This window comes from Rhipicephalus sanguineus, chromosome 1 (genome assembly GCF_013339695.2).
Source record: "Rhipicephalus sanguineus isolate Rsan-2018 chromosome 1, BIME_Rsan_1.4, whole genome shotgun sequence".
Classification (NCBI taxonomy): Eukaryota; Metazoa; Arthropoda; class Arachnida; order Ixodida; family Ixodidae; genus Rhipicephalus; species Rhipicephalus sanguineus.
The window spans coordinates 88,341,594-88,363,095 of record NC_051176.1 but is presented as its reverse complement, the minus strand read 5'-3'; the positions used below and the strand labels follow the sequence as shown (position 1 = coordinate 88,363,095).

At 50.9% G+C, this 21,502-nt stretch overlaps 1 protein-coding gene and 4 long non-coding RNA genes across 7 annotated transcripts in view; 3 read left to right on the top strand and 2 right to left on the bottom strand.

Annotated features, from left to right (window-relative positions):
* Positions 1-13,478: 13,478 nt before the first annotated feature.
* Positions 13,479-21,502, bottom strand: part of LOC119393626 (uncharacterized) — a 40,562-nt gene continuing 32,538 nt past the window's right edge. Inside the window, exon 8 of the mRNA XM_049415007.1 lies at positions 13,479-13,763. Coding sequence (XP_049270964.1) covers positions 13,599-13,763 — 165 coding nt within the window. The 3' untranslated portion in view covers positions 13,479-13,598. The remainder of the gene's footprint in view (positions 13,764-21,502) is intronic.
* LOC119393635 (uncharacterized) lies at positions 16,996-20,540 on the top strand. Its single transcript, XR_007415925.1, has 3 exons — positions 16,996-17,036; positions 18,411-18,555; positions 20,410-20,540. It is a non-coding gene; the product is annotated as an uncharacterized LOC119393635 (long non-coding RNA).
* On the bottom strand, positions 17,018-19,922 carry LOC125758162 (uncharacterized). The gene is made up of 4 exons (XR_007415917.1): positions 19,664-19,922; positions 18,791-19,371; positions 17,981-18,498; positions 17,018-17,661 (listed from the first exon to the last, which is right to left on the bottom strand). It is a non-coding gene; the product is annotated as an uncharacterized LOC125758162 (long non-coding RNA).
* Positions 17,281-18,066, top strand: LOC125758166 (uncharacterized). 2 transcript variants are annotated; one of them, XR_007415920.1, is made up of 3 exons: positions 17,281-17,351; positions 17,616-17,711; positions 17,943-18,066. It is a non-coding gene; the product is annotated as an uncharacterized LOC125758166 (long non-coding RNA). The 2 variants fall into 2 exon arrangements; XR_007415921.1 differs by lacking the exon at positions 17,943-18,066 and adding an exon at positions 17,786-17,881.
* Positions 18,720-20,083, top strand: LOC125758164 (uncharacterized). 2 transcript variants are annotated; one of them, XR_007415919.1, is made up of 4 exons: positions 18,720-18,847; positions 19,015-19,136; positions 19,599-19,630; positions 19,922-20,083. It is a non-coding gene; the product is annotated as an uncharacterized LOC125758164 (long non-coding RNA). The 2 variants fall into 2 exon arrangements; XR_007415918.1 differs by lacking the exon at positions 18,720-18,847 and having other exon boundaries at positions 18,992-19,136.

Sequence of the window (21,502 nt, the reverse complement as noted above, 5' to 3'; positions counted from 1 at the left end):
CACCAAGGTGGCCATAATTTTCATTATTTCCGGACGGAGTTCCATGATTCTCGTCACCATGTCCTTGTACTTTTGGAAAACGACCGCGGCTGGTGAGGATCCAATGTCGTTGGTGCCCACGTGTAACACCAAGGTGGTCACCGTACGTGGAATGAAGTCAAGCAGTGAAACGGTTTCTTGCACCGACAGTCCACATTGAGACACGAAGGTTGGCGTGTTCGCCGGGCTTTTGATCTGGTTGTCTGCGGTTCTTTCGAGTGGGTGAGGAGGAGCGCCGCGCCGGCGTCTTTTAATACTTGTTTTTTCGTTGTTCGCGCTTCTTGGGCGAGCGGCCGGCGCCGTGCTATCTCGCTGCCGTTTGAGAGCGGCCGCGCGCGCGCTTTATTGACGCGCTCGTTTGTGACACAGCCGCTAGCAGCAGTGAAGTGGGACACGCCGGCATTCGCCGGCGTGTCCCACCGCCGCGATGACATGGCGCGAGCGGTTGGCGAATGCGAACCCGCGGACAGCTGTCAGCGGAAAGGAGAGTGAAGAGTAACAAATGCAAGAAAAATTAGATGTGCACGCAGCTTTTGTTTTGTTTGTAATTTACATTTTAAGGTGTTCATTCCAGTAGCGTAGCCAGAAATTTCTGCGTAGCCAGAAACACCGTGGCCTAGGCGATCGTGCCCGCATTTTGTCTACAAAAGTAAATCTGCAGTTGCGTGACGCGTGTTGAATTCACCCTTCATTTGCCCTCGAAAGATTAATTGATGTATTTGCGGTCAACATCATATAAAGAGCAGGTATCATGCGTAAGGGGCATTTCGCATATGAGATCAAGTGACCCTACAGAATCTTTTACTACGTACTCCTTATTTGCAAATTCCGTAAACATTTGCGAGAAGGCGAATGCTTTAATGTAATGGAATAGAATAATTCTGTTTAGTTCTTCCGGAGCGTGCACTAACACGTGACGCGCCGTTCCCACAAACAAAATCTGTTTGCAACTCAAGATCCTTCAGTGGAATAGCACGTCGCCACACTTTCAAGCGGTCTCTATCCTTCGGAGCAGCGAAAAGGGGAACTTTCCCCGTGCACAATTTGTAGCCCGAGTTGCATCGCGGCACAAAGCACTTCTTGCCCATCTGGGCAATATAAGTTGTGTAAATAAGGACAAGATGATCAAGGATAAGCTATTTCAAATAGGCTAGCATTTGGGTGGCAGGCGATTCGACTGGCGAACGTGTGTGCACGCATGGGGCCTCGTCTGGTTTGGCGTGTTAGTTTTAACGGGTCAGACAGTGGCGTCACGGAATATGGTGTCACTCTCACTTCCTGTCATTCCCGAAAGAAGAAACTGGAAAGCAAATGGTTAGGATGCTGAAAAGGAAACGAGCACGACCATTTCACGCTTGTGCACCCAGAGCAGGGCACAAAGTTCTACTTCTGCTACTGCAACAAACAGCATGTCTGTGACGAATAACGAGAGGCACAATCAGAATGGCACATGGTGAGTCATGATGAATTGGTCGTTAAACGGACGTTAACCTTCATTACCACGCGCCAGCTAGCACGTGTAAAAGTTGCAAAGGCGGCTGCTTGAATCCATTCAATATGGTGCCTGCACAACGACAACCCATGAGAGGAATTCCTAACCTACCATTGTCAAAGGTGTTGCTTTCTTCTGACAAGAAAGAAAGAAGATGACTTTTAAGGGCTCGTTTTTCTTTGTTAGAAACAATATGAATGAGAACTAACAGACAACAATGCCAAGGAAAGTATAGGCTCCCTGCCGGCGCAAGTTATCTTTTCGTCCACTTTACTTTCTTCACATTCATATTGCCACGCCCACTTCTTGTCTTGTTTTGATGTATTCGGGTTTGACCGGCAGAGACGGTTATCAACGCTCGACGCTGTCCGCGAAGTAGTGTTCTAGAAGCGTCGCGAATGTTCCAGCTTTGTCTAGAGATTACGCCGCCACCAGCGATATTGCTGGAAAGTTCGATAGCGCCTGTATAAATGCCGACGCGCGTGACCGCTTGTCAGTTGATCGACGGACGACGCCCTGTTCGCCGCTATCATTGTACAGCGTGCATTGCTGTAGTTCTAGTTCTCATTTTCCGGCCACAAGTTCGGCCAAATAAACAGTTTCATCCTACAAACGCCGACTGCTGTGTTCGTCGACGTCACGACCACGTGACATCTGGTGGAGGTGCTGCTTCTTCCATGATCCGGACGCCCCCGCGAAGCGCTGACCCAAGCCCAAGCCGCGAGGAGGACGACGGCAAAGAAAACCCGGATCGTCGAACAAGTCGCAGGCAGAAGGGACTGAAGCCAGAGTACGGGCTCCTTCCCGAAAACACCAGGCAGCCCCAGGTCCCAACACCGACCGCAGCGACGATGACCGACCCCGTGCAGCCTGCAACGATACTTCTCCGGCAGCCCAAGGAGCCGCCAACTTTCCGCGGGTCGTCATTCGAAGACCCGGAAACCTGGCTCGAGACCTTCGAAAGGGTCTCAGCGTTCAACAACTGGGACTCCGAGAACAAGCTGCGCCACGTCTACTTTTACCTGGAAGATGCAGCAAGGACCTGGTTCGAGAATCGGGAGTCCACTCTTCGAATTTGGGACGCCTTTCACAGCGCTTTCCTGGAGACGTTCACAAGCGTCGTCCGAAAGGAAAGGGCCGCAGCCTTGCTGGAGACACGGGTCCAACTTCCAAATGAAAGCGTGGCCATCTTTGCAGAGGAAATGACCCGGCTATTTCGCCACGCTGACCCTGCCATGCCCGAGGACAAGAAAGTCCGCTTCCTTATGCGAGGAGTAAAGGAACAGCTCTTCGCTGGACTTATGAGGAATCCGCCGAATACCGTCCAAGAATTTGTCTCCGAAGCAACAACAATCGAGAAAACGCTTGAGATGCGAACACGGCAATACGACCGCAGATTCTCGACCACAAGTTACGCCGACGTTCAAGCGCTAGGATCCGCCGACCTGCGTGAGACGATTCGAGCAATCGTGCAAGAGGAGCTGCGAAAACTTCTACCTTCGTCGCAACCTCAAGTAGATTCCATCGCCAACGTCGTGCGCCAGGAGATCCAGCATTCACTCGACGCGCCTCAGCTAGTAGAGCCGCAGCCGCAAGCTATGAGCTATGCTGCTGCAGCCCGCCGTCATGCTCCTACTCCACGTCCACGCCAAGACGACACACCGCCGCAGTACCATCGCCAGGCGCCGCCGCCGCCACCGACGCCCTACCGTCCACCTGTCGGCCAGACGCCGCCGCCGCCACCGACGCCCTACCGCCCACCTGTCGGCCAGCGCTACACCCCGAGGAAGACCGATGTCTGGCGCGCCCCTGACAACCGCCCGCTCTGCTACCATTGCGGGGAGGCCGGCCACACGTACCGCCGCTGCCTGTACCGACAGATGGGACTACGAGGATTCGCCATCAACGCGCCGCGACCGCAGCCAGGCGAACGGCCTCGCGACATCAACGACTACCTAACCGGAACGCAGTGGCAAGAACGACGTCCTTCACGCTCGCCGTCGCCCGGCCGCTACATGTCACCGCACCGCCGGCCGTACACTGGCCCAAACCGGGGCCGGTCGCCTAGCCCGTATCCGGAAAACTAAGGGCAGCAACCGATGGAGGTGCGGTTGCTGTACGACGAACTACCGAAGATCCTCCGCCGCCGACGACGACGTCGCGACGAAACCTTCAGAACACGACGCGAACCAGACAGACCCCTGACGACGAGATCTTGCGGACCAAAGAAGACCCGACGACGCAACATGGAAGCAGCGGAACAAACCGACGCAGCCGTGACCCGACGCCGAGACCCAATCGCAACGCAAGACGACGAACTAGCGACCTCGACGTTCTCATCGACGGCCACAACGTCACCGCTCTCGTCGATACTGGAGCCGACTATTGCGTCATCAATGGGCCCTTCGCCACGAAGTTGAAGAAAGTTAAGACCGCTTGGGAAGGCCCCGAAATCCGCACCGCTGGAGGCCATCTGATAACGCCGATTGGTGTCTGCACGGCGAGAGTCACCATCAATAACCGGACTTATCCTGCGAGCTTTGTAATCCTACAAAACTGCTCCAGGGATGCAATACTTGGAATGGACTTCCTAAGTGAACACGGCGCCGTCATCGACCTGAGGTCCGAGTCGATAACACTAACCTCAGATAAAGCGCTCCCGCCCCCCGCGACGCCAGGGAACCATGCATTGAATGTGATAGAAGAGCAGGTGACCATTCCGCCGCGTTCCAGCGTCATTATTTCCGTCGGCACCGAAAAAGCTGAAGACATCGAAGGTGTCATCGAGAGCGATCAGCGTTTGCTGCTAGACCGTGACATTTGCGTCGCAAGGGGCATTGCTCGGTTGCATGAAGGAAAAGGAAGCGTGATGCTAACGAACTTCAGCCAGGAATACAGACACCTGAGCAGGGGCACGACGATTGCATACATCGCAGAAATCTTGGCCGTCAGCGATGCGTTTGCCTTTTCAGATTCTGACGAAGCTACGACGACGATCCCTGAGCCACCCTTCGACGTAAACCCAAGTCTTCCCGCTCGCCAACAGCAACAGCTCCGACGCCTTCTGCAGGAATACAGGGACTGTTTCTCGTCGTCATCGCGGGTCCGACAAACGCCCCTTGCTAAGCACCAAATCATAACAGAAGAAAATGCTCGACCACTCCGTCAGAGTCCCTACCGGGTTTCGACGCGGGAACGGGAGGCCGTTAAGAAACAAGTCGATGAAATGCTACGCGACGACATCATCCAGCCGTCCAACAGCCCGTGGGCGTCTCCCGTGGTGTTAGTGAAGAAGAAGGATGGGACCCTACGTTTCTGCGTCGATTATCGTCGCCTGAACAAAATCACAAAGAAGGACGTGTACCCTCTCCCACGGATAGACGACACCCTGGATCGACTCCACAACGCGAATTACTTTTCGTCGATGGACCTCAAGACCGGCTACTGGCAAATTGAAGTCGACGAGAGAGACCGAGAAAAGACCGCCTTTATAACACCGGACGGCCTGTTCGAGTTCAAGGTCATGCCTTTCGGTCTTTGCTCGGCGCCTGCGACTTTCCAACGAGTCATGGATACTGTGTTAGCTGGCTTGAAGTGGCAGACTTGCCTTGTTTACTTGGACGACGTCGTTGTGTATTCCTCGAACTTCGACGAACACCTCCAGCGACTTCAATCCGTACTTCAAGCAATCAAGAACTCCGGGCTCACCCTGAAGCCAGAAAAGTGCCGCTTCGCGTACGAGGAGCTCTTGTTTTTGGGTCACGTGATCAGCAAGACTGGAGTGCTCCCAGACCCGCAGAAAACAGCTGCCATCGCCGCTTTCCCGCCACCCACCGACAAGAAGGCCGTGCGCCGATTTCTCGGCTTGTGCGCCTATTACAGACGCTTTGTCAAAGACTTTTCACGGATCGCCGAGCCACTAACGCAGCTCACGAAGACCGACGTCGAATTCAGGTGGCAAACAGCGCAAGTCGAAGCATTTCATGAACTGAAACGACGCCTGCAGACACCTCCGATACTTGCGCATTTCGACGAATACGCCGATACGGAGATTCACACCGATGCAAGCAGCATAGGACTCGGCGCCGTCCTTGTGCAGCGGACGGGCGGACTGGAAAGGGTTATCACTTATGCTAGCCGGTCGCTGTCTAAAGCAGAGGTCAACTATTCCACAACAGAAAAGGAGTGCCTCGCCATCATCTGGGCTACGTCAAAGTTTCGCCCCTACCTCTACGGCAGGCCCTTCAAAGTTGTGAGCGACCATCACGCCTTGTGTTGGCTAGCTAACTTGAAGGACCCTTCAGGTCGCCTCGCACGGTGGAGCCTAAGACTTCAAGAATTTGACATTACTGTCGTCTACAAGTCCGGAAGGAAACACTCCGACGCCGACTGCTTGTCCCGTGCCCCCGTCGACCCACCAACGCCCGACGACCAGGATGATGACAGCTTCTTGGGAGCCATAAGTACCGAAGACTTCGCCGAACGACAGCGAGCCGACCCGGAACTGAAGGGTCTAGTGGAATACCTGGAGGGCAGGACCGTCGTTGTCCCAAAAGTATTCAGGCGAGGATTGGCATCATTTTCCTTGAAAAACAACGTCCTCGTAAAGAAGAACTTCACTCCGGCCCGAGCCAGCTACCTTATCGTTGTACCTTCGGGACTGCGACCAGAAATTTTGCATGCCCTGCACGACGACCCAACGGCTGGACACTTCGGACTTTCCCGAACGCTCGCACGAGTACAAGAAAAGTACTACTGGCCGCGCCTTGCCGCCGATGTCACTCGCTACGTAAGGACGTGCCGAGACTGTCAGCGACGGAAGACACCGCCCACAAGACCAGCAGGCTTCCTTCAGCCGATCGAGCCTCCTCGGCGACCATTCCAGCAGATCGGGATGGACCTCCTGGGGCCGTTCCTAACGTCGACTTGCGGAAATAAATGGATCGTCGTGGCTACCGACTACCTCACCCGCTACGCCGAAACAAAAGCCCTGCCCAAAGGCAGTGCCGCTGAGGTAGCCAAGTTCTTCGTTGAGAACATCGTCCTTCGACACGGCGCCCCAGAGGTTCTCATCACCGACAGAGGTACGGCGTTCACGGCTGACCTGACTCAGGCGATCTTGGAATACAGCCACACAAGCCACCGCCGCACCACCGCGTACCACCCACAGACCAACGGCCTCACCGAGCGTCTAAATAAGACCATCACCGACATGCTGGCCATGTACGTCGACGTGGAACACAAGACGTGGGACGCCATCCTTCCGTACGTGACCTTCGCGTACAACACGGCCGTACAGGAAACGACGCAGATGACGCCATACAAGTTGGTCTACGGACGGAGCCCGGCAACGACGCTCGACGCCATGCTACCAAACGTGACCGACGAGGAAAACATCGACGTGACCACCTACCTACAGCGCGCCGAAGAAGCACGACAGCTCGCCCGCCTACGGATCAAGAACCAGCAGACGACTGACAGCCGCCGCTACAACCTTCGACGACGCCACATGGAATACCAACCCGGTGACCGTGTATGGGTATGGACGCCAATACGCCGACGAGGACTTAGTGAGAAGCTTCTTCGACGATACTTCGGACCGTACAGGGTACTTCGACGCCTGGGCACACTCGACTATGAGGTTGTCCCAGACGGCATTACGAACTCTCAGCGGCGCCGTGCGCGACCTGAAGTCGTCCATGTCGTGCGCCTTAAGCCGTTTTTCGCGCGTTAGCGAGCCTGGGGACTCTATTTTTTTCCTTTGTTATTGTAATTTATTTGTGTATACACTTGTTTTTTTCTCTTCTATGTTCTTTCACAAGCATCGGGACGATGCTTTTTCAGAGGGGGGGGCATTGCCACGCCCACTTCTTGTCTTGTTTTGATGTATTCGGGTTTGACCGGCAGAGACGGTTATCAACGCTCGACGCTGTCCGCGAAGTAGTGTTCTAGAAGCGTCGCGAATGTTCCAGCTTTGTCTAGAGATTACGCCGCCACCAGCGATATTGCTGGAAAGTTCGATAGCGCCTGCATAAAAGCCGACGCGCGTGACCGCTTGTCAGTTGATCGACGGACGACGCCCTGTTCGCCGCTATCATTGTACAGCGTGCATTGCTGTAGTTCTAGTTCTCATTTTCCGGCCACAAGTTCGGCCAAATAAACAGTTTCATCCTACAAACGCCGACTGCTGTGTTCGTCGACGTCACGACCACGTGACAATATCCTAATTACTACAAATAACACCCCCTATACTTTCCTTGGCATTATTGTCTGTTAGTTCTCAATAATATTGTGTCTAACAAAGAAAAACGAGCCCTTGAAAGTCGCCTTCTTTCCTTCATTCATAGCGAGGGTCTCGTTCTGGCAGACTTGGTGCCTTCAGGTAGTATGCGAGGGATTATTGGTCAGCTGCCAACTCGTAAAAAGATCACGTGCTACGTGACGCGAACAGGCAGAAAAAGAGTGTTCCACACTCGCCGCTTTGGCTGCGATCGGCGCTGACTGACACTCCTAGGTTTAAATGCACATATATACCCCATAAAGTGGACGAGGGGATGACCGCCGCCGTAGCTCAGTGGTAGAGCATCGGACGCGTTATTCGAAGGTCGCAGGTTCGGTCCCTGCCGGCGGCAAGTTATCTTTTCGTCCACTTTACTTTCTTCACATTCATGTCCTAACTACTACAAATAACACCTCCTATACTTTCCTTCGCATTATTGTCTTTTAGTTCTCATTAATTTCTTCCGACAACCATCATTTAGTGAAACGTCAACACACCCCCGCCCTCGCTTTATTTTTCGGGGAATACATTTTTCTTTTTGACTAACCCAGTTTGGGTCCGCCACGGTGGATCAGTGGCTAAGGCGCTCGACTGCTGACCCGAAGGTCGCGGGCACGGTGTTCCGTTGTCGCGGGTTCGATCCCGGCCGCGGCGGTCGCACTTGAGTGGAGGCGTAATGATAGAGGCGTGTGTACTGTGCGATGTCAGTGCACGTTAATCAGCCCTCCGCTACGGCGTCTCTCATAATCACATCGTGGTTTTGGGACGTAGGATGATGGATGAATAAACTTTATTTCGGTCCCTCGGAACGCGCCCTAGCACGTTGCGGGCCGCTCCCACGTCGGAACAGAAAGATCAAGTCTCTCTGCTGCGTCGCGGGCCTGTTGGACTGCCCACCACATATTATTATTAACCCAGTTCGTCACGGCGGCCCCACCCAATTTGCCACGGTGGCCTTATTTGTTCACGAGCTAAAATATTTTTGAAATTCGTGTTCACTTTGAAACTCATTATCGCTGTTCGCAGAAACTATATTTCCTATGTCTTTCCATCTGTTGCCTACCACCACTGAATTTTCTTGATGTTGTGCATTTACTTTCAAATCAGAGTGATATGTGCGGTTACCCTGAAAGGAACCAACGGCCAGCACTTGAAAAGTTGTCGCAAATGCAGCTTTGTAAGCGACGCGGCCCCCGTTGAAGCGGCTGTCGTGAAGCCTCGATACACCCAGCGCAGCCTGTCGGAAAAAATGCCCACTTCACTGCTGCTAGCGGCTGTGTCACAAACGAGCGCGTCAATAAAGCGCGCACGCGGCCGCTCTCAAACGGCAGCGAGATAGCACGGCGCCGGCCGCTCGCCCAAGAAGCGCGAACAACGAAAAAACAAGTATTAAAAGACGCCGGCGCGGCGCTCCTCCTCACCCACTCGAAATAACCGCAGACAACCAGATCAAAAGCCCGGCAAAGCCTAGAGCTTTCTAGAGGAAAAGCGTGACGCGACGCCGAGCGACACCGCCGCGAGTAGAACCGGCGAGAGAAATCTCGAACTTTTCCTAGCTTTGGCTGTGCTGCACGCCGGAGAACGCTCCCGGCGCTTCTAGAACCCGGGGGAGAGGAGATAAAAGCGTGCAACGACGACCAGCGAGCAGGGAGTGAGACAGTCGGTCCGGAGATGGTGAAGTTATGCTGAGTGTGGCTCCGTCAGTCAAAGAAGACGTGTTTGTGACGTTGTGCGGTCAGTCGATCGTCGATCTGGAAGAATCGGACGGCGACGCCGTGTGAGCCGTGACAAGTTACGTCGACGGAAGCAACAACGACGATCCGCGCTGGAGTAAGCGTGAGTGTTTCCTGGAAGAGAAGCATTCAGGCACCGTCCAAGAATTGTGGACTGGATACGCCGTTGAATATTCAGGACTTTAACTGTTCTTGAATAGTTGTAATGCATGAGATTGCATTTGCAGCGCGTGATCTGTTTGTTTAGTTCCCGTTGTGTTAACACCGTCTGAGTTATATTGTGAAGTTGTAACTGGTATCAGCCGAGTGTGCATGTGTTTGTGATGTTTGTACTGCCTTAACTGAGAATATATTTCGTTTGTGTTATCGACTATCGGCTCCGACTCGATCTTTGGACCACAACCAGCGTTCGCTGGCGCACTAAAAGGACCAACTCTAAATTGTCCGCGCTTTCGTGGTGCGTTTTCGGAGGGCAGAGAGGCCAGCCCTTGGAATCCGCCCGGCGATTTCCATCCCCGCTAACGGGATCAGTGACAGGCTGTTTCTTGCAGTAGGTTTAACTAGAGGACTACGTTGAACCCCATAGTTCCGAACGGTCAATGTTGCGCGGCAACATGAATAACAGTCTCAAACCGGACCCGGGAGCGAAACTTGAGGCGAAATAGTGTTCATATAAGCGTCAATTTCGAAATTAGGCATTTATAGGCATTTTTATGTATTTAGGCACGAACGCCAAAAATAGGCATTTATAGGCACTATAAAAACACTATAAGAGCCATTCGTAACCTCTAATTCATGTGCATATATCAAAATGACGCGAGAAGAGCTTAAGGATCAAAATAGGCATTTGCCTAAAATCCGGTCTGTAGTCATGACGCGCGCTGACGAACGGACGCATCTTCTTGCCTCTTTTTCAGACCCCCACCCAGCCCTCCCTGCGAAGCTTCAAGCGCGCTCGCTTGTACCAAAGGAGAGAGAAAGCGCTTAAAGCGTGCGACAAATCCCTTAACTCCGCTCGTATTTTACAGATTCTAAAGCTATTTTGTGGCAGTGGCTCTGTTGTAGAACACCTGCTTGCCAAACAGGCGACTTGGGCTCGATTCCCACTCGAACCGAAGTTTTTTATTATTTATTTGCACCTTTCTCGTTTTTTAGGTCAGGGACAAGATGACTTTTTGCTCACAACCGCCGACGCCGAAATTTCTGCGAAACGAGCTCTTTAACGCTATCGCGTTAAAATTACATATTGAGCCACTAGCTACGCGCGGAAAACTGAATAAGCTGAACGTTTTCTTTCTCACTGTTTTCACTCAAGTGGTGCCACTTTTACCAGCGGTCATATATTTTCGGCTCATTAGATTTCATCTGGCACTGATTATACGCAAAAAGCTCAAGCTGTGTTATGCCAAGACACTGGAAAAATCAGTATTTTTCCACTGATTTTGTTATTTCCAAGTGGACCTCATAGCCACTGCATAGACTCTACATTCTTTTTGTTTGCGCTTCGTAACTACCTTGTTTCGTTCATCTGGTTTTTACTTCCAGCGTATTATGTTTTCGTTCTTAGTTTGAAATTAGGCTTTCATTTGCCACCACGTTTGTTCATGTCCGTCGTCCTGTGCAGCTACGCCGTTAGGACTGCCGTGTTCCCGGCAACCGTCTCCCTCCACGTTTATGGCAGAGCAGCTCCAGTTCCTCCAGGGGCCCGTGGCGTCGCCTCTGCCGAGTTTATTCGAGCTGAGGAGCTAAGGGTGCGGTCTCTGCTGCCGTCGGGGCCGGTGGCATGCACACCAATTTCTGTAGCTGGCTCCATGGGCTCACCAGACGTATGGAATCGGCTTTCGCCACCCGCTACGTGACGGTGGTGGCAGTCTTGGCTGTGACTACGCGAGGACGTTCACCACAACCTCTACAAGCGGCAGTCTTCGCTGCTGTACATGCATAGGCGTGCGCAGGGTTCCCCATCAGGGGGGGCAAAGGTTCATCGCAGCGCCCCCCACCCTGCTAAGTCAATGTATGGGGCAGATTTTGCGCCCCCCCCCCTCTTAGGTGACTAGAAGGGTCAATGTACGCGGCAGATTTTGCGCGCCCCCTCTTAGGTGATTAGGGGGGGCGGCCGCCCCCCCCTGCACCCCCCTGTGCGCACGCCTATGTGTACATGTGACGATCCCGAGCTGAAACGGTGGCCTTGCTTTCTGCGAGCGGCAGCGCTCTTCTTTATTTAATGTTAATGTTTCATTGTTTTTTCTGTTTCAGATACACTTTATTAAGATTGAAGTGTTGCTGAGCGGCATCTGTGATATTTTAATCCGTGTGAATTGAAAGAGCCTTTCCTTTAAATTGTAATTTTTTTCTCCTGAAACCTCCGGTAACACGTGTTGCGAGCGCCCAGTCAAAGGGCTACAACGTCATCATGACGTTGCTGCTTCACCGCATGCATGCCAGGCAAGACAACGCTGTTGACCCTAACCTTGAGTGCCAATCAGACCCCCAGCTCCCAAGACGTATCGACACACTCATTCATCGCCTAAGACTCGGAACCGCTTACACCAAGCACTTCTTATTTCGGATTGATCGTGCATCATCGTCAACATGTTCCTGAGGCCACGACGACGAGGATGTGCATCATCTGTTGCTCGACTTTCCCAAGCACGGAGAGGGGTAGCCGTCACCAAGCAATGGTGACAACTCTTTCATTTATTTTCTATTTCAATAAAAAAAAACGGTTTCGTTCGTGTGGTCGGCTTTAACGTACCGAAGTGAAATATAATTCACGCTAGCTTAGAGTCATTCCTTGTAAAGATTTCCTAAAACCGCTATGACCTAATCTTCATTTCTAAGGATTCATTGATGCAAGTACACCAAAGCACGAACACATGTTCGCATAATGAGAAGCGTGTCCGTATATCTCGTGTATTAGGGAACATTTGTGGACCGGTTGTTCTGGTGGGTCTCAGAGACAATGGTAGAGTAAACGTACAGCTGTAGCGATTAGCACATGTCACCGAAGGGAAAATTAAGTACTGTAATTCATATAAGGTAGTATAAAGTTTAGCGAGGACACAGCAGAAAGCGTAAAACCTAAGGAACACTAAACAGACGAACGCTTATCAGGGATAGATGTTAGAAACAGCGGCGTCGTGCTTCTGCTCGTAGAGCACACTAAGAAGAAAGAAATCGTAGCTAGTACCGAAAAAGACAAGAAAGAGGCCACATTGCTTGCAGACCGTGCTCATTCAGATTTAAGTGTGAGTGAATTGAAAGCAAGTTCAAAAGAAATACAATGAAGCGAAGGAAAACGCAGGGGTTAAACAAAACATCAATACGCTTGATAAATCAACTTAGGTCAGCTTCCAGGCTGCGAAGGTTTAACAGTGTGAAACCAGGCAGTGTTTAAACGTAAGCTGTTCGACTGCCTTCCGTTTTACCTCCTCTTTGAACCGCTTATGCTGAAATGTCTGAGGCACGCCGTACTGGGGTCTGCGGATTATTCTGACCACCTAGGGCAGGGTTGCCGTTTGGTCGATTTGCCAAAGTAGCCATGCCATTTAATTTTATCGCCAAATTGGTAGCCAAATAGAACAGAAGCGGTAATATGAGTATTTTTATTACTGAATAAAAATAGAATTTGAAGTAAACAAGGCCACAGAAATGAATGAATGAATGAAACAACTTTATTGCGAGATCCGGCTAGTTGCTGGTCGGGGCCAGACCGCTCAGATGGAGGACGGAAGACCTCGTCTTCCACTAGCCTCCCTGGCCTGCTCCCTCCACGTTCATGGCACAATTTCTCTTGCTTGGTCTTCAAGCCATAGCTAAGTTGCAAATAAATGAATAAGTAATAATGAATTCAAAGCGCCTGCATATAGGTTATGCAGAATAAAAATTTGAAGTAAACAAGGCCACAGAAATGAATGAATGAATGAATGAAAACTTTATTGCGAGATCCGGCTAGTTGCTGGTCCGTATACAGACTAACGTTGGAACATTCCAGCCAACAAGTAGGAACATAAACGTTGAAGCAGATTTTTTTTTGGAGCTGCCAGAGGATGAGTTACGTCCCACTCGGGCCCGGAGTTTCGCCTCCATTTCGAGGATACATTGCAGACCACCAAGTGGACGCATTGTGGTCAGTTGTGATCCGCGCGACCCACGCCGTTTTGTGCAACAGGCAATTAGTCCATTCTCTCAAGTGCGACGGGACAGTCGTATGAGACACCTGCGATCACAACGGCACAGTCAGTGTAGGCTACAGGAAACATGCTCGGTAGTTCACCAGACAAGTCGCAGTGTGGCCGACAACAACCACGACGGGACAGCCAATGTCGTCCTCCAGAGTCATCATCGGCAAACCATCAAGCGAAGCCCCGGCGTGGCCGAGACCGACCACAGCGTGACAGCCAGCACCGGCCACCAGCGACAGGATTGTACTTACCTTGTAGTTAGAAATACATATCGCCACAACAGCAGAGCTGTCGTGGCGATATGTGGCGAGCTTTTCGTTGTGCCATGTGGCGTGAACAGAAACTCGGCCCATCTAAGTTGTAACTAGGCACGTTGTGCCTAGTTACAACTTAGATGAACCTAGTTAAGCCAAGGTAAGTATAAACACGCCTAATTAAGCCTAGATAAGCTTAATTTAGCCTAACCAGATTCCCTTTGCAATGTTGAGCCAAGTTAAGCTATATGATCAAGTACAAGCCACAAAAGTACGGCTGTTTTTGCGCAAGAAAATAACGAGGGAAGGGGTCCAAGGGAGCGCGTCCAGGTTTGCGCCCCTATATGAGCCCAGTTGAGTCAGAGTAAGTAAAACCGAAACTAATTAAGCATGGTATGGTCTAAATAAGCATAGTATAATTAAGACTAATTTAGCCAGAACATATATTATAGATGCGAATAAAATAATTCTTCGGTTCCCGTGGGAATCGAACCAAGCACTTCTACGTGGCTAGAACGTGTTCTACCACGGAACCACACACGTGGTCAGAAATGCTTCGGAAATATACACTATATGAATGTTATGGGGTGCAATTAAGGTCGAACTAATAGTGTCCAAGTCAAGTCAGCTTAAATAAGCTTACTGTTATGAAGACAGCGTCTAATTGAGTTGTGTATGATTGAGCCAATACTTGAGATACATGTGGCCCAATTATGCTAATTAAACTAATAGTCCAACTGAACCCAATATTGGCTTGTGATCGAATGACAGGCTCACTCACGATCCTTGCCGAACGATGACCAAACGATACTAATCGATACTGGTCGATAATCTATCGGTATCGATACTAATGAATGAAGAATGCCTGTAGCTGTCGTAAATGGAGGGGGTAAGATAGAAACCAGCGGCTCACTCCGAACGCATAGCGCAGAAACTGCAGAGGAATCGGCGATCGCATTGGCAATGGCTTCAACGTCGGCCAGACACATAATTAGTGAATCAAAGACAGCGGTGCGAAACTTTCTAAGAGGGCGAATCTCGTCGGAGGCGTTAAGAATTTTAACCACTCTCAAAATCAACAGGCACATAGAAATAGTATGGACACCTGCGCACGCCTCTCTCCCTAAAAACGAGGCGGCTCACACCCTCAGAACTAGATACGCACCTACGTAGACATTGATGCTCCGAGTCTATGACGTCGCCAACAATAGAACATGACGCTGCGAGAAGTATTCGAGACTACATGTGTTATCTCTTTAATCTGTTGCTTGAATTAATGACCGAAAGCTGAGAGAAATAATAACTAGCCGTAATGCGTGCGGCCTACCAGAAAACGGATATGTGCCACGGCCTATCCGAAAACTATCACCATCATAAACGGGTATATGCCACAGAAATTGGGTAAATCCCACTACTCACCAATGGCCTACCAAAAACGAAGAAGAAAACTGTCATTAAACGGGTATGGGCCACTGTGTGGCCTCTCAGAAAACAATCATCATCATAAACGGTATGTGCCACAGAAATTGGGTAAATCCCACTACTCACCACTGGTCAACTAAACTTTCTAAGAGGGCGAATCTCGTCGGAGGCGTTAAGAATTTTAACCACTCTCAAAATCAACAGGCGATTTTTTGCCTGTGAATTTCCCTTGAATATGTAGTTTCACAGTTGAATTCACTGCTTATAATCTTCTCAAGGCTCACACGACACTGCGCGGCATAAGAATGGTGCGTACCGACTTGTGGAATGACGTGGATTTCTTTGCAACTTGGAAACGCAATCACCGGCAGCACGCGCTCCGCCGAAAACGCGCGCGCGGCAGTGGGCAATCGCTTCCGCGGGCGAGCCGACGACCTTCGAGGTTTTCAGTGGCCCACCAGGGGAGCATCCGGCGCTGGCGTCGCGCGCGCTAACTTTAGGTTGCCTCGTCTATACTGCCAGATACGAACTCATGCGTCCTTATTGTGATTTATATCAGGAAAATCGAGCAGTCGCAATGCTTTCCCCCGTAAATGGGGCCAAAATAAATGCAGTAACAGAAAAAAAATACTTTCCTTCAGTGCATTCAGAAGATCCGGCTACTGATCCTTCCTTGCACGCGAAAAAGTGCCAACGTGTACCCTGGCATGCCGTGCGCTCTGCTTTCTGGCGCGGTCTCCCCTGCCGCCGAAATCCTCACTAAACGCGCCCTCTCGCGGTAACTGGGCGCGTGAGGCGCCATACATTTTTTTTTGCTGGGGAGCGCGAAGATTGGGACGACCGGAAAGAAACCCGCCGGCGCGCAATCTCGGAGGCCATGGCTCGAACTTCGGTGACGTTGAACGCTCAGTTTTTCAAATCGGGGGACCCGCGCGCGGTGAGGAATGAAACGATGTGGGTGCTTTTTATTTCGGCAGACCGGGTAATTAACATGCAGTTAATTTACCCGGTATTATCAGGCTACTTAGTTAATTAGCACCAATTACTCTTAGCACTCATTGGTTTTAATTAGGCTTGACACGGTAAGATTTGTCAAGCGCGACCTCACTGCCACACTACTTCAACTCGCTTTGTTAGGGCTAATTAGGTTTTGACCTAATTTAATTGTGCTTAGCTAGTAACAGCAATACCAATAAATCACTTCGAATAGCAAAACCAATAAAGGTGCCAGCTCGTAAGGAGCAGCCGAAGAGATAGAGTGACCATTCACACAGCAAAACGCCCCCCTTTATTTCAACATATGTTGCTTTTTTTAACATTGTGTGGATATTAACATGCCGGACGCGCCGTCTGTTTCAAAAGGGTTGCAGTCGTGGTTCCCGTATTCGTACTCCGGCGCTATCTTCACCTGGCAAATCGCCCCGTCGCATGCTCCATAGCTCTTCTGTCTCGGTGATGTCCAGTAATATAGCTTGTAAAAGCAAATGCAATTGGGTGGGCTGGAGAGTTGTAGTCCTCTTCCCCGTATCCCGTATTCCGGTGCCATCTGCACCTGGCCACTCGCCCCGTTGCATGCTTCGCAAGGGTATGTATAGTCTTGCAACACCAGCTCTTCTCTCTCGGTGAAGTCCAGTAAAACAGCTTTCTCTGTCTCGATGAAGTTCATAAAATGGCTTCTAAAAGCAAACGCCATTGGGTGGGATAAAGAGTTGTAGTCCTCGTCCCCGTATCCGTATTCCGGGACGAACTACACTTGCCCCACTCGCCCACTCCGCAGGGCTATGTATAGTCATGTAGCACCAGCTCTGCTGTTTCGGTGAAGTCTAGTAAAATAGCTTCTCGAAGCAAATGCAGTTGGGTGGGATAAAGGGTTGTAGTCCTCGTCCCCGTATTCCGGGGCCAACTACACGTGCCCCGCTCGCCCACTCGCATGCTCCGCAGGGCTATGTATAGTCATGTAGCACCAGCTCTGCTGTTTCGGTGAAGTGTAATCGAATAGCTTCTTGAAGCAAATGCAGTTGTGTGGGATAAAGAGTTGTAGTCCACGTTCCCGTATCCGTATTCCTGGACTATTTACACTTGCCCCGCTCGCTCAGTCGCATTCTCCGCAGGGCTATGTATAATCATGTAAAAGCAGCTCTATTGTCTTGGTCAAGTTCAGTAAAGTAGCTTGTAAAATCAAATGCAATTGGGTGGGATAAAGAGTTGTAGTCCTCGTCCCCGTATCCGTATTCCGGGGCTATCTACACTTGCCCCGCTCGCCCACTCGCATGCTCCGCAGGGCTATGTATAGTCATGTAGCACCAGGTCTGCTGTTTCGGTGAAGTTCAATAAAATAGCCTCTTGAAGCAAATACAGTTGGGTGGAATAAAGAGTTGTAGTCCTCGTCCCCGTATCCGTATTCCGGGGCTATTTACAGTTGCCCCGCTTGCCCCGGCGCATGCTCCGCAGGGCTATGTATAGTCATGTAGCAACAGCTCTGCTGTTTCGGGGAAGCCTCTTGAAGCAAATACAGTTGGGTGGGATAAATAGTTGTAGTCCTCGTCCCCGTATCCGTATTCCGGGGCCGTCTACACTTGCCCCGCTCGCCCACTCGCATGCGCCGCAGGGCTATGTATAGTGATGTAACACCAGCTCTGCTGTCTCGAAAGTCTAGTAATATAGCTTCTCGAAGCAAATGCAGTTGGGTGGGATAAAGAGTTGTAGTCCTCGATCCCGTATCCATTTTCCGGGGCTATTTACACTTGCCCCGCTCGCTCAGTCGCATTCTCCGTAGGGCTATGTGTAGTCATGTAAAAGCAGCTCTGCTGTCTCGGTCAAGTTCAGTAAAGTAGCTTGTAAAAGCAAATGCAATTGGGTGGGATAAAGAGTTGTAGTCCTCGTCCCCGTATCCGTTTTCCGGGGCTATCTACACTTGCGCCGCTTGTCCCGGCGCATGCTCCGCAGGGCTATTTATAATCTTGAAACACCAGCTTCTCTGGCTCGATCTGTCTCGGTCAAGTTCAGTAAAGTAGCTTGTAAAAGCAAATGCAATTGGGTGGGATAAAGAGTTGTAGTCCTCGTCCCCGTATCCGTATTCTGGTGCCATGTGCACCTTGCCACTCGCCCCATCGTGTGCCCCGCAGGGCTATGTATAGTCTTGCAACACCAGGTATCCTGTCTCGCTGAAGTCCAGTAAGATTGCTTCTCAAAGCAAATGCAATTGGCTGGGCTAAATGGTTGTAGTCCTCGTCCCCGTATCCGTATTCCGGGGCTATTTACACTTGCGCCGCTCGCCCCGGCGCACACTCCGCAGTGTTATGTATAGTCTTGCAACACCAGCTTCCCTGGCTCGATGAAGTGTTGTAGTCCTCGTCCCTGTATCCGTATTCTGGTGCCATGTGCACCTTGCCACTCGCCCCGTCGCGTGCCCCGCAGGGCTATGTATAGTCTTGCAACACCAGGTATCCTGTCTCGCTGAAGTCCAGTAAGATTGCTTCTCAAAGCAAATGCAATTGGCTGGGCTAAATGGTTGTCCTCGTCCCCGTATCCGTATTCCGGAGCTATTTACACTTGCGCCGCTCGCCCCGGCGCACACTCCGCAGTGTTATGTATAGTCTTGCAACACCAGCTTCCCTGGCTCGGTGAAGTGTTGTAGTCCTCGTCCCCGTATCCGTATTCTGGTGCCATGTGCACCTTGCCACTCGCCCCGTCGCGTGCCCCGCAGGGCTATGTATAGTCTTGCAACACCAGGTATCCTGTCTCGCTGAAGTCCAGTAAGATTGCTTCTCAAAGCAAATGCAATTGGCTGGGCTAAATGGTTGTAGTCCTCGTCCCCGTATCCGTATTCCGGGGCTATTTACACTTGCGCCGCTCGCCCCGGCGCACACTCCGCAGTGTTATGTATAGTCTTGCAACACCAGCTTCCCTGGCTCGGTGAAGTGTTGTAGTCCTCGTCCCCGTATCCGTATTCTGGTGCCATGTGCACCTTGCCACTCGCCCCATCGCGTGCCCCGCAGGGCTATGTATAGTCTTGCAACACCAGGTATCCTGTCTCGCTGAAGTCCAGTAAGATTGCTTCTCAAAGCAAATGCAATTGGCTGGGCTAAATGGTTGTAGTCCTCGTCCCCGTATCCGTATTCCGGGGCTATTTACACTTGCGCCGCTCGCCCCGGCGCATACTCCGCAGTGTTATGTATAGTCTTGCAACACCAGCTTCTCTGGCTCGATGAAGTATTGTATTCCTCGTCCCCGTATCCGTATTCCGGGGCCATGTGCACCTTGCCACTCGCCCCGTCGCATGCTCCGCAGGGCTATGTATAGTGTTGCAACACCAGCTATCCTCTCTCGGTGAAGTCCAGTAAGAAAGCTTCTCAAAGCAAATGCAATTGGGCGAGCGAAATGGTTGTAGTCCTTGTCCCCGTATCCGTATTCCGGTGCCATGTGCAACTGACCACATGCCCCGTTGCATGCTCCACAGGGCTATGTATAGTCATGTAACAGCAGCTCTGCCGTCTCGGTGAAGTTCACTTAAGTAGCTTGTAAAAGTAAATGCAATTGGGTGGGATAAAGAGTTGTAGTCCTCGTCCCCGTATCCGTATTCCGGGGCTATCTGTACTAGCCCCGTTCGCCCACTCGCATGCTCCGCAGGGCTATGTATAGTCATGTAACCCCAGCTCTGCTGTCTCGGTGAAGTCTAGTAATATAGCTTGTAAAAGCTATGTATAGTCTTGCAACACCAGCTCTTTTGTATCGATTGAATCCAGTAAAAAAAAGAAAATGCCTCTAAAAGAAAATGCAGTTGGGTGGGCTGAATGTTTAACTGACGCCTTCACTGATGAATTTTTTACCGTCACGAAAACGGAGCTTGTGTCGCAGAAAATGCGGCGCAGGCGTCGACAACGTTGCCGGTGAGTATACATTAGCAATATTCCTCGCCCCAGTGTCCGTATTCCGGTGCTATTTGCACCTGGCCAGTCGCTCCGTCTCATGCTCCGCAGGGCTATGTATAGTCTTGAAACACCAGCTTTCCTGTCTCGATGAAGTCCAGCAAAATAGCTTCTAAAAGCAAATGGAATTGGCTGGGCCAAGAGGTTGTAGTCGTCGTCCGCGTATCCGTGCTCCGGCGCTATTTTCACCTGGCAAACCAACCCGCCGCATGCTCTGTAGGACGATCTCCAGTCCCGGAACACCCGATTCCTGCAGGTTGCGTTACAGACTTGTAATGGCCACATGGTTCAAACAATAGCCGTAAGCGCTGTGACAAAAATGTATAATCTGTTTATAAGGTGCGCTGTATGGAGTACAGATCGATGTGCTATATTATTTAATGTTACAAATTAAATATTACATACTCTACGACTAAAACACTATGTCCTGAGTTTATGCTGGAGAATTCAACAGCTCAAGATTGCTTATGTATGCTACACAATATTCTTACGTGTACTTGTCAAGGTCTTTCACGATGATCATACTTGACTACATAAAAATGCTGCACGTTTTGTCGCTCGGAAGAAGACAAGCCTTCATTTATGGAATCTTTCCAACGTTACCTACGCTGTTAACAGTGCATGCGCGACGGGGTAGAAGCGACTCAGTCTATGAGAGATGTCCCAGTAGATGATTTAGACTACCTGACGTTCTTGGACCTGCGCCGGCATCGCGCAGTACAAGGGTCTCAAGCATTTCGCCTCCGTCGAAATGCGACCGCAGCGGCCGGGAACAAACCCCGTCTTTGGGGTCAGTAGCAGGGCGGCCTTAACCACTGACAGAGCATAGCCAGGCATATTCTATAGCTGACTAAAACTCCAGCAATTACGCAGGAAAGTACGGTGATGCATCTATTAAATCCGAAGCGTTTAAAAAAAAGACATCAGATATTCAAAGATCGAGAACTGTGGTCGCCGCAATTATTGTATAGCGAGTGTTACTTGCATTGCAGGGCGCAAGTTTACCCATCAATGAGCTGAATGTTTAACTAACGCCTTCACTGGTGAATTTTTTACCGTCACGAAAACGGAGCTTGTGTCGCAGAAAATGCGGCGCAGGCGTCGACAACGTTGCCGGTGAGGGAAAAATCAGAGGGACGGTAAGATTGAAAATCACGGTTAGAGCCGCAA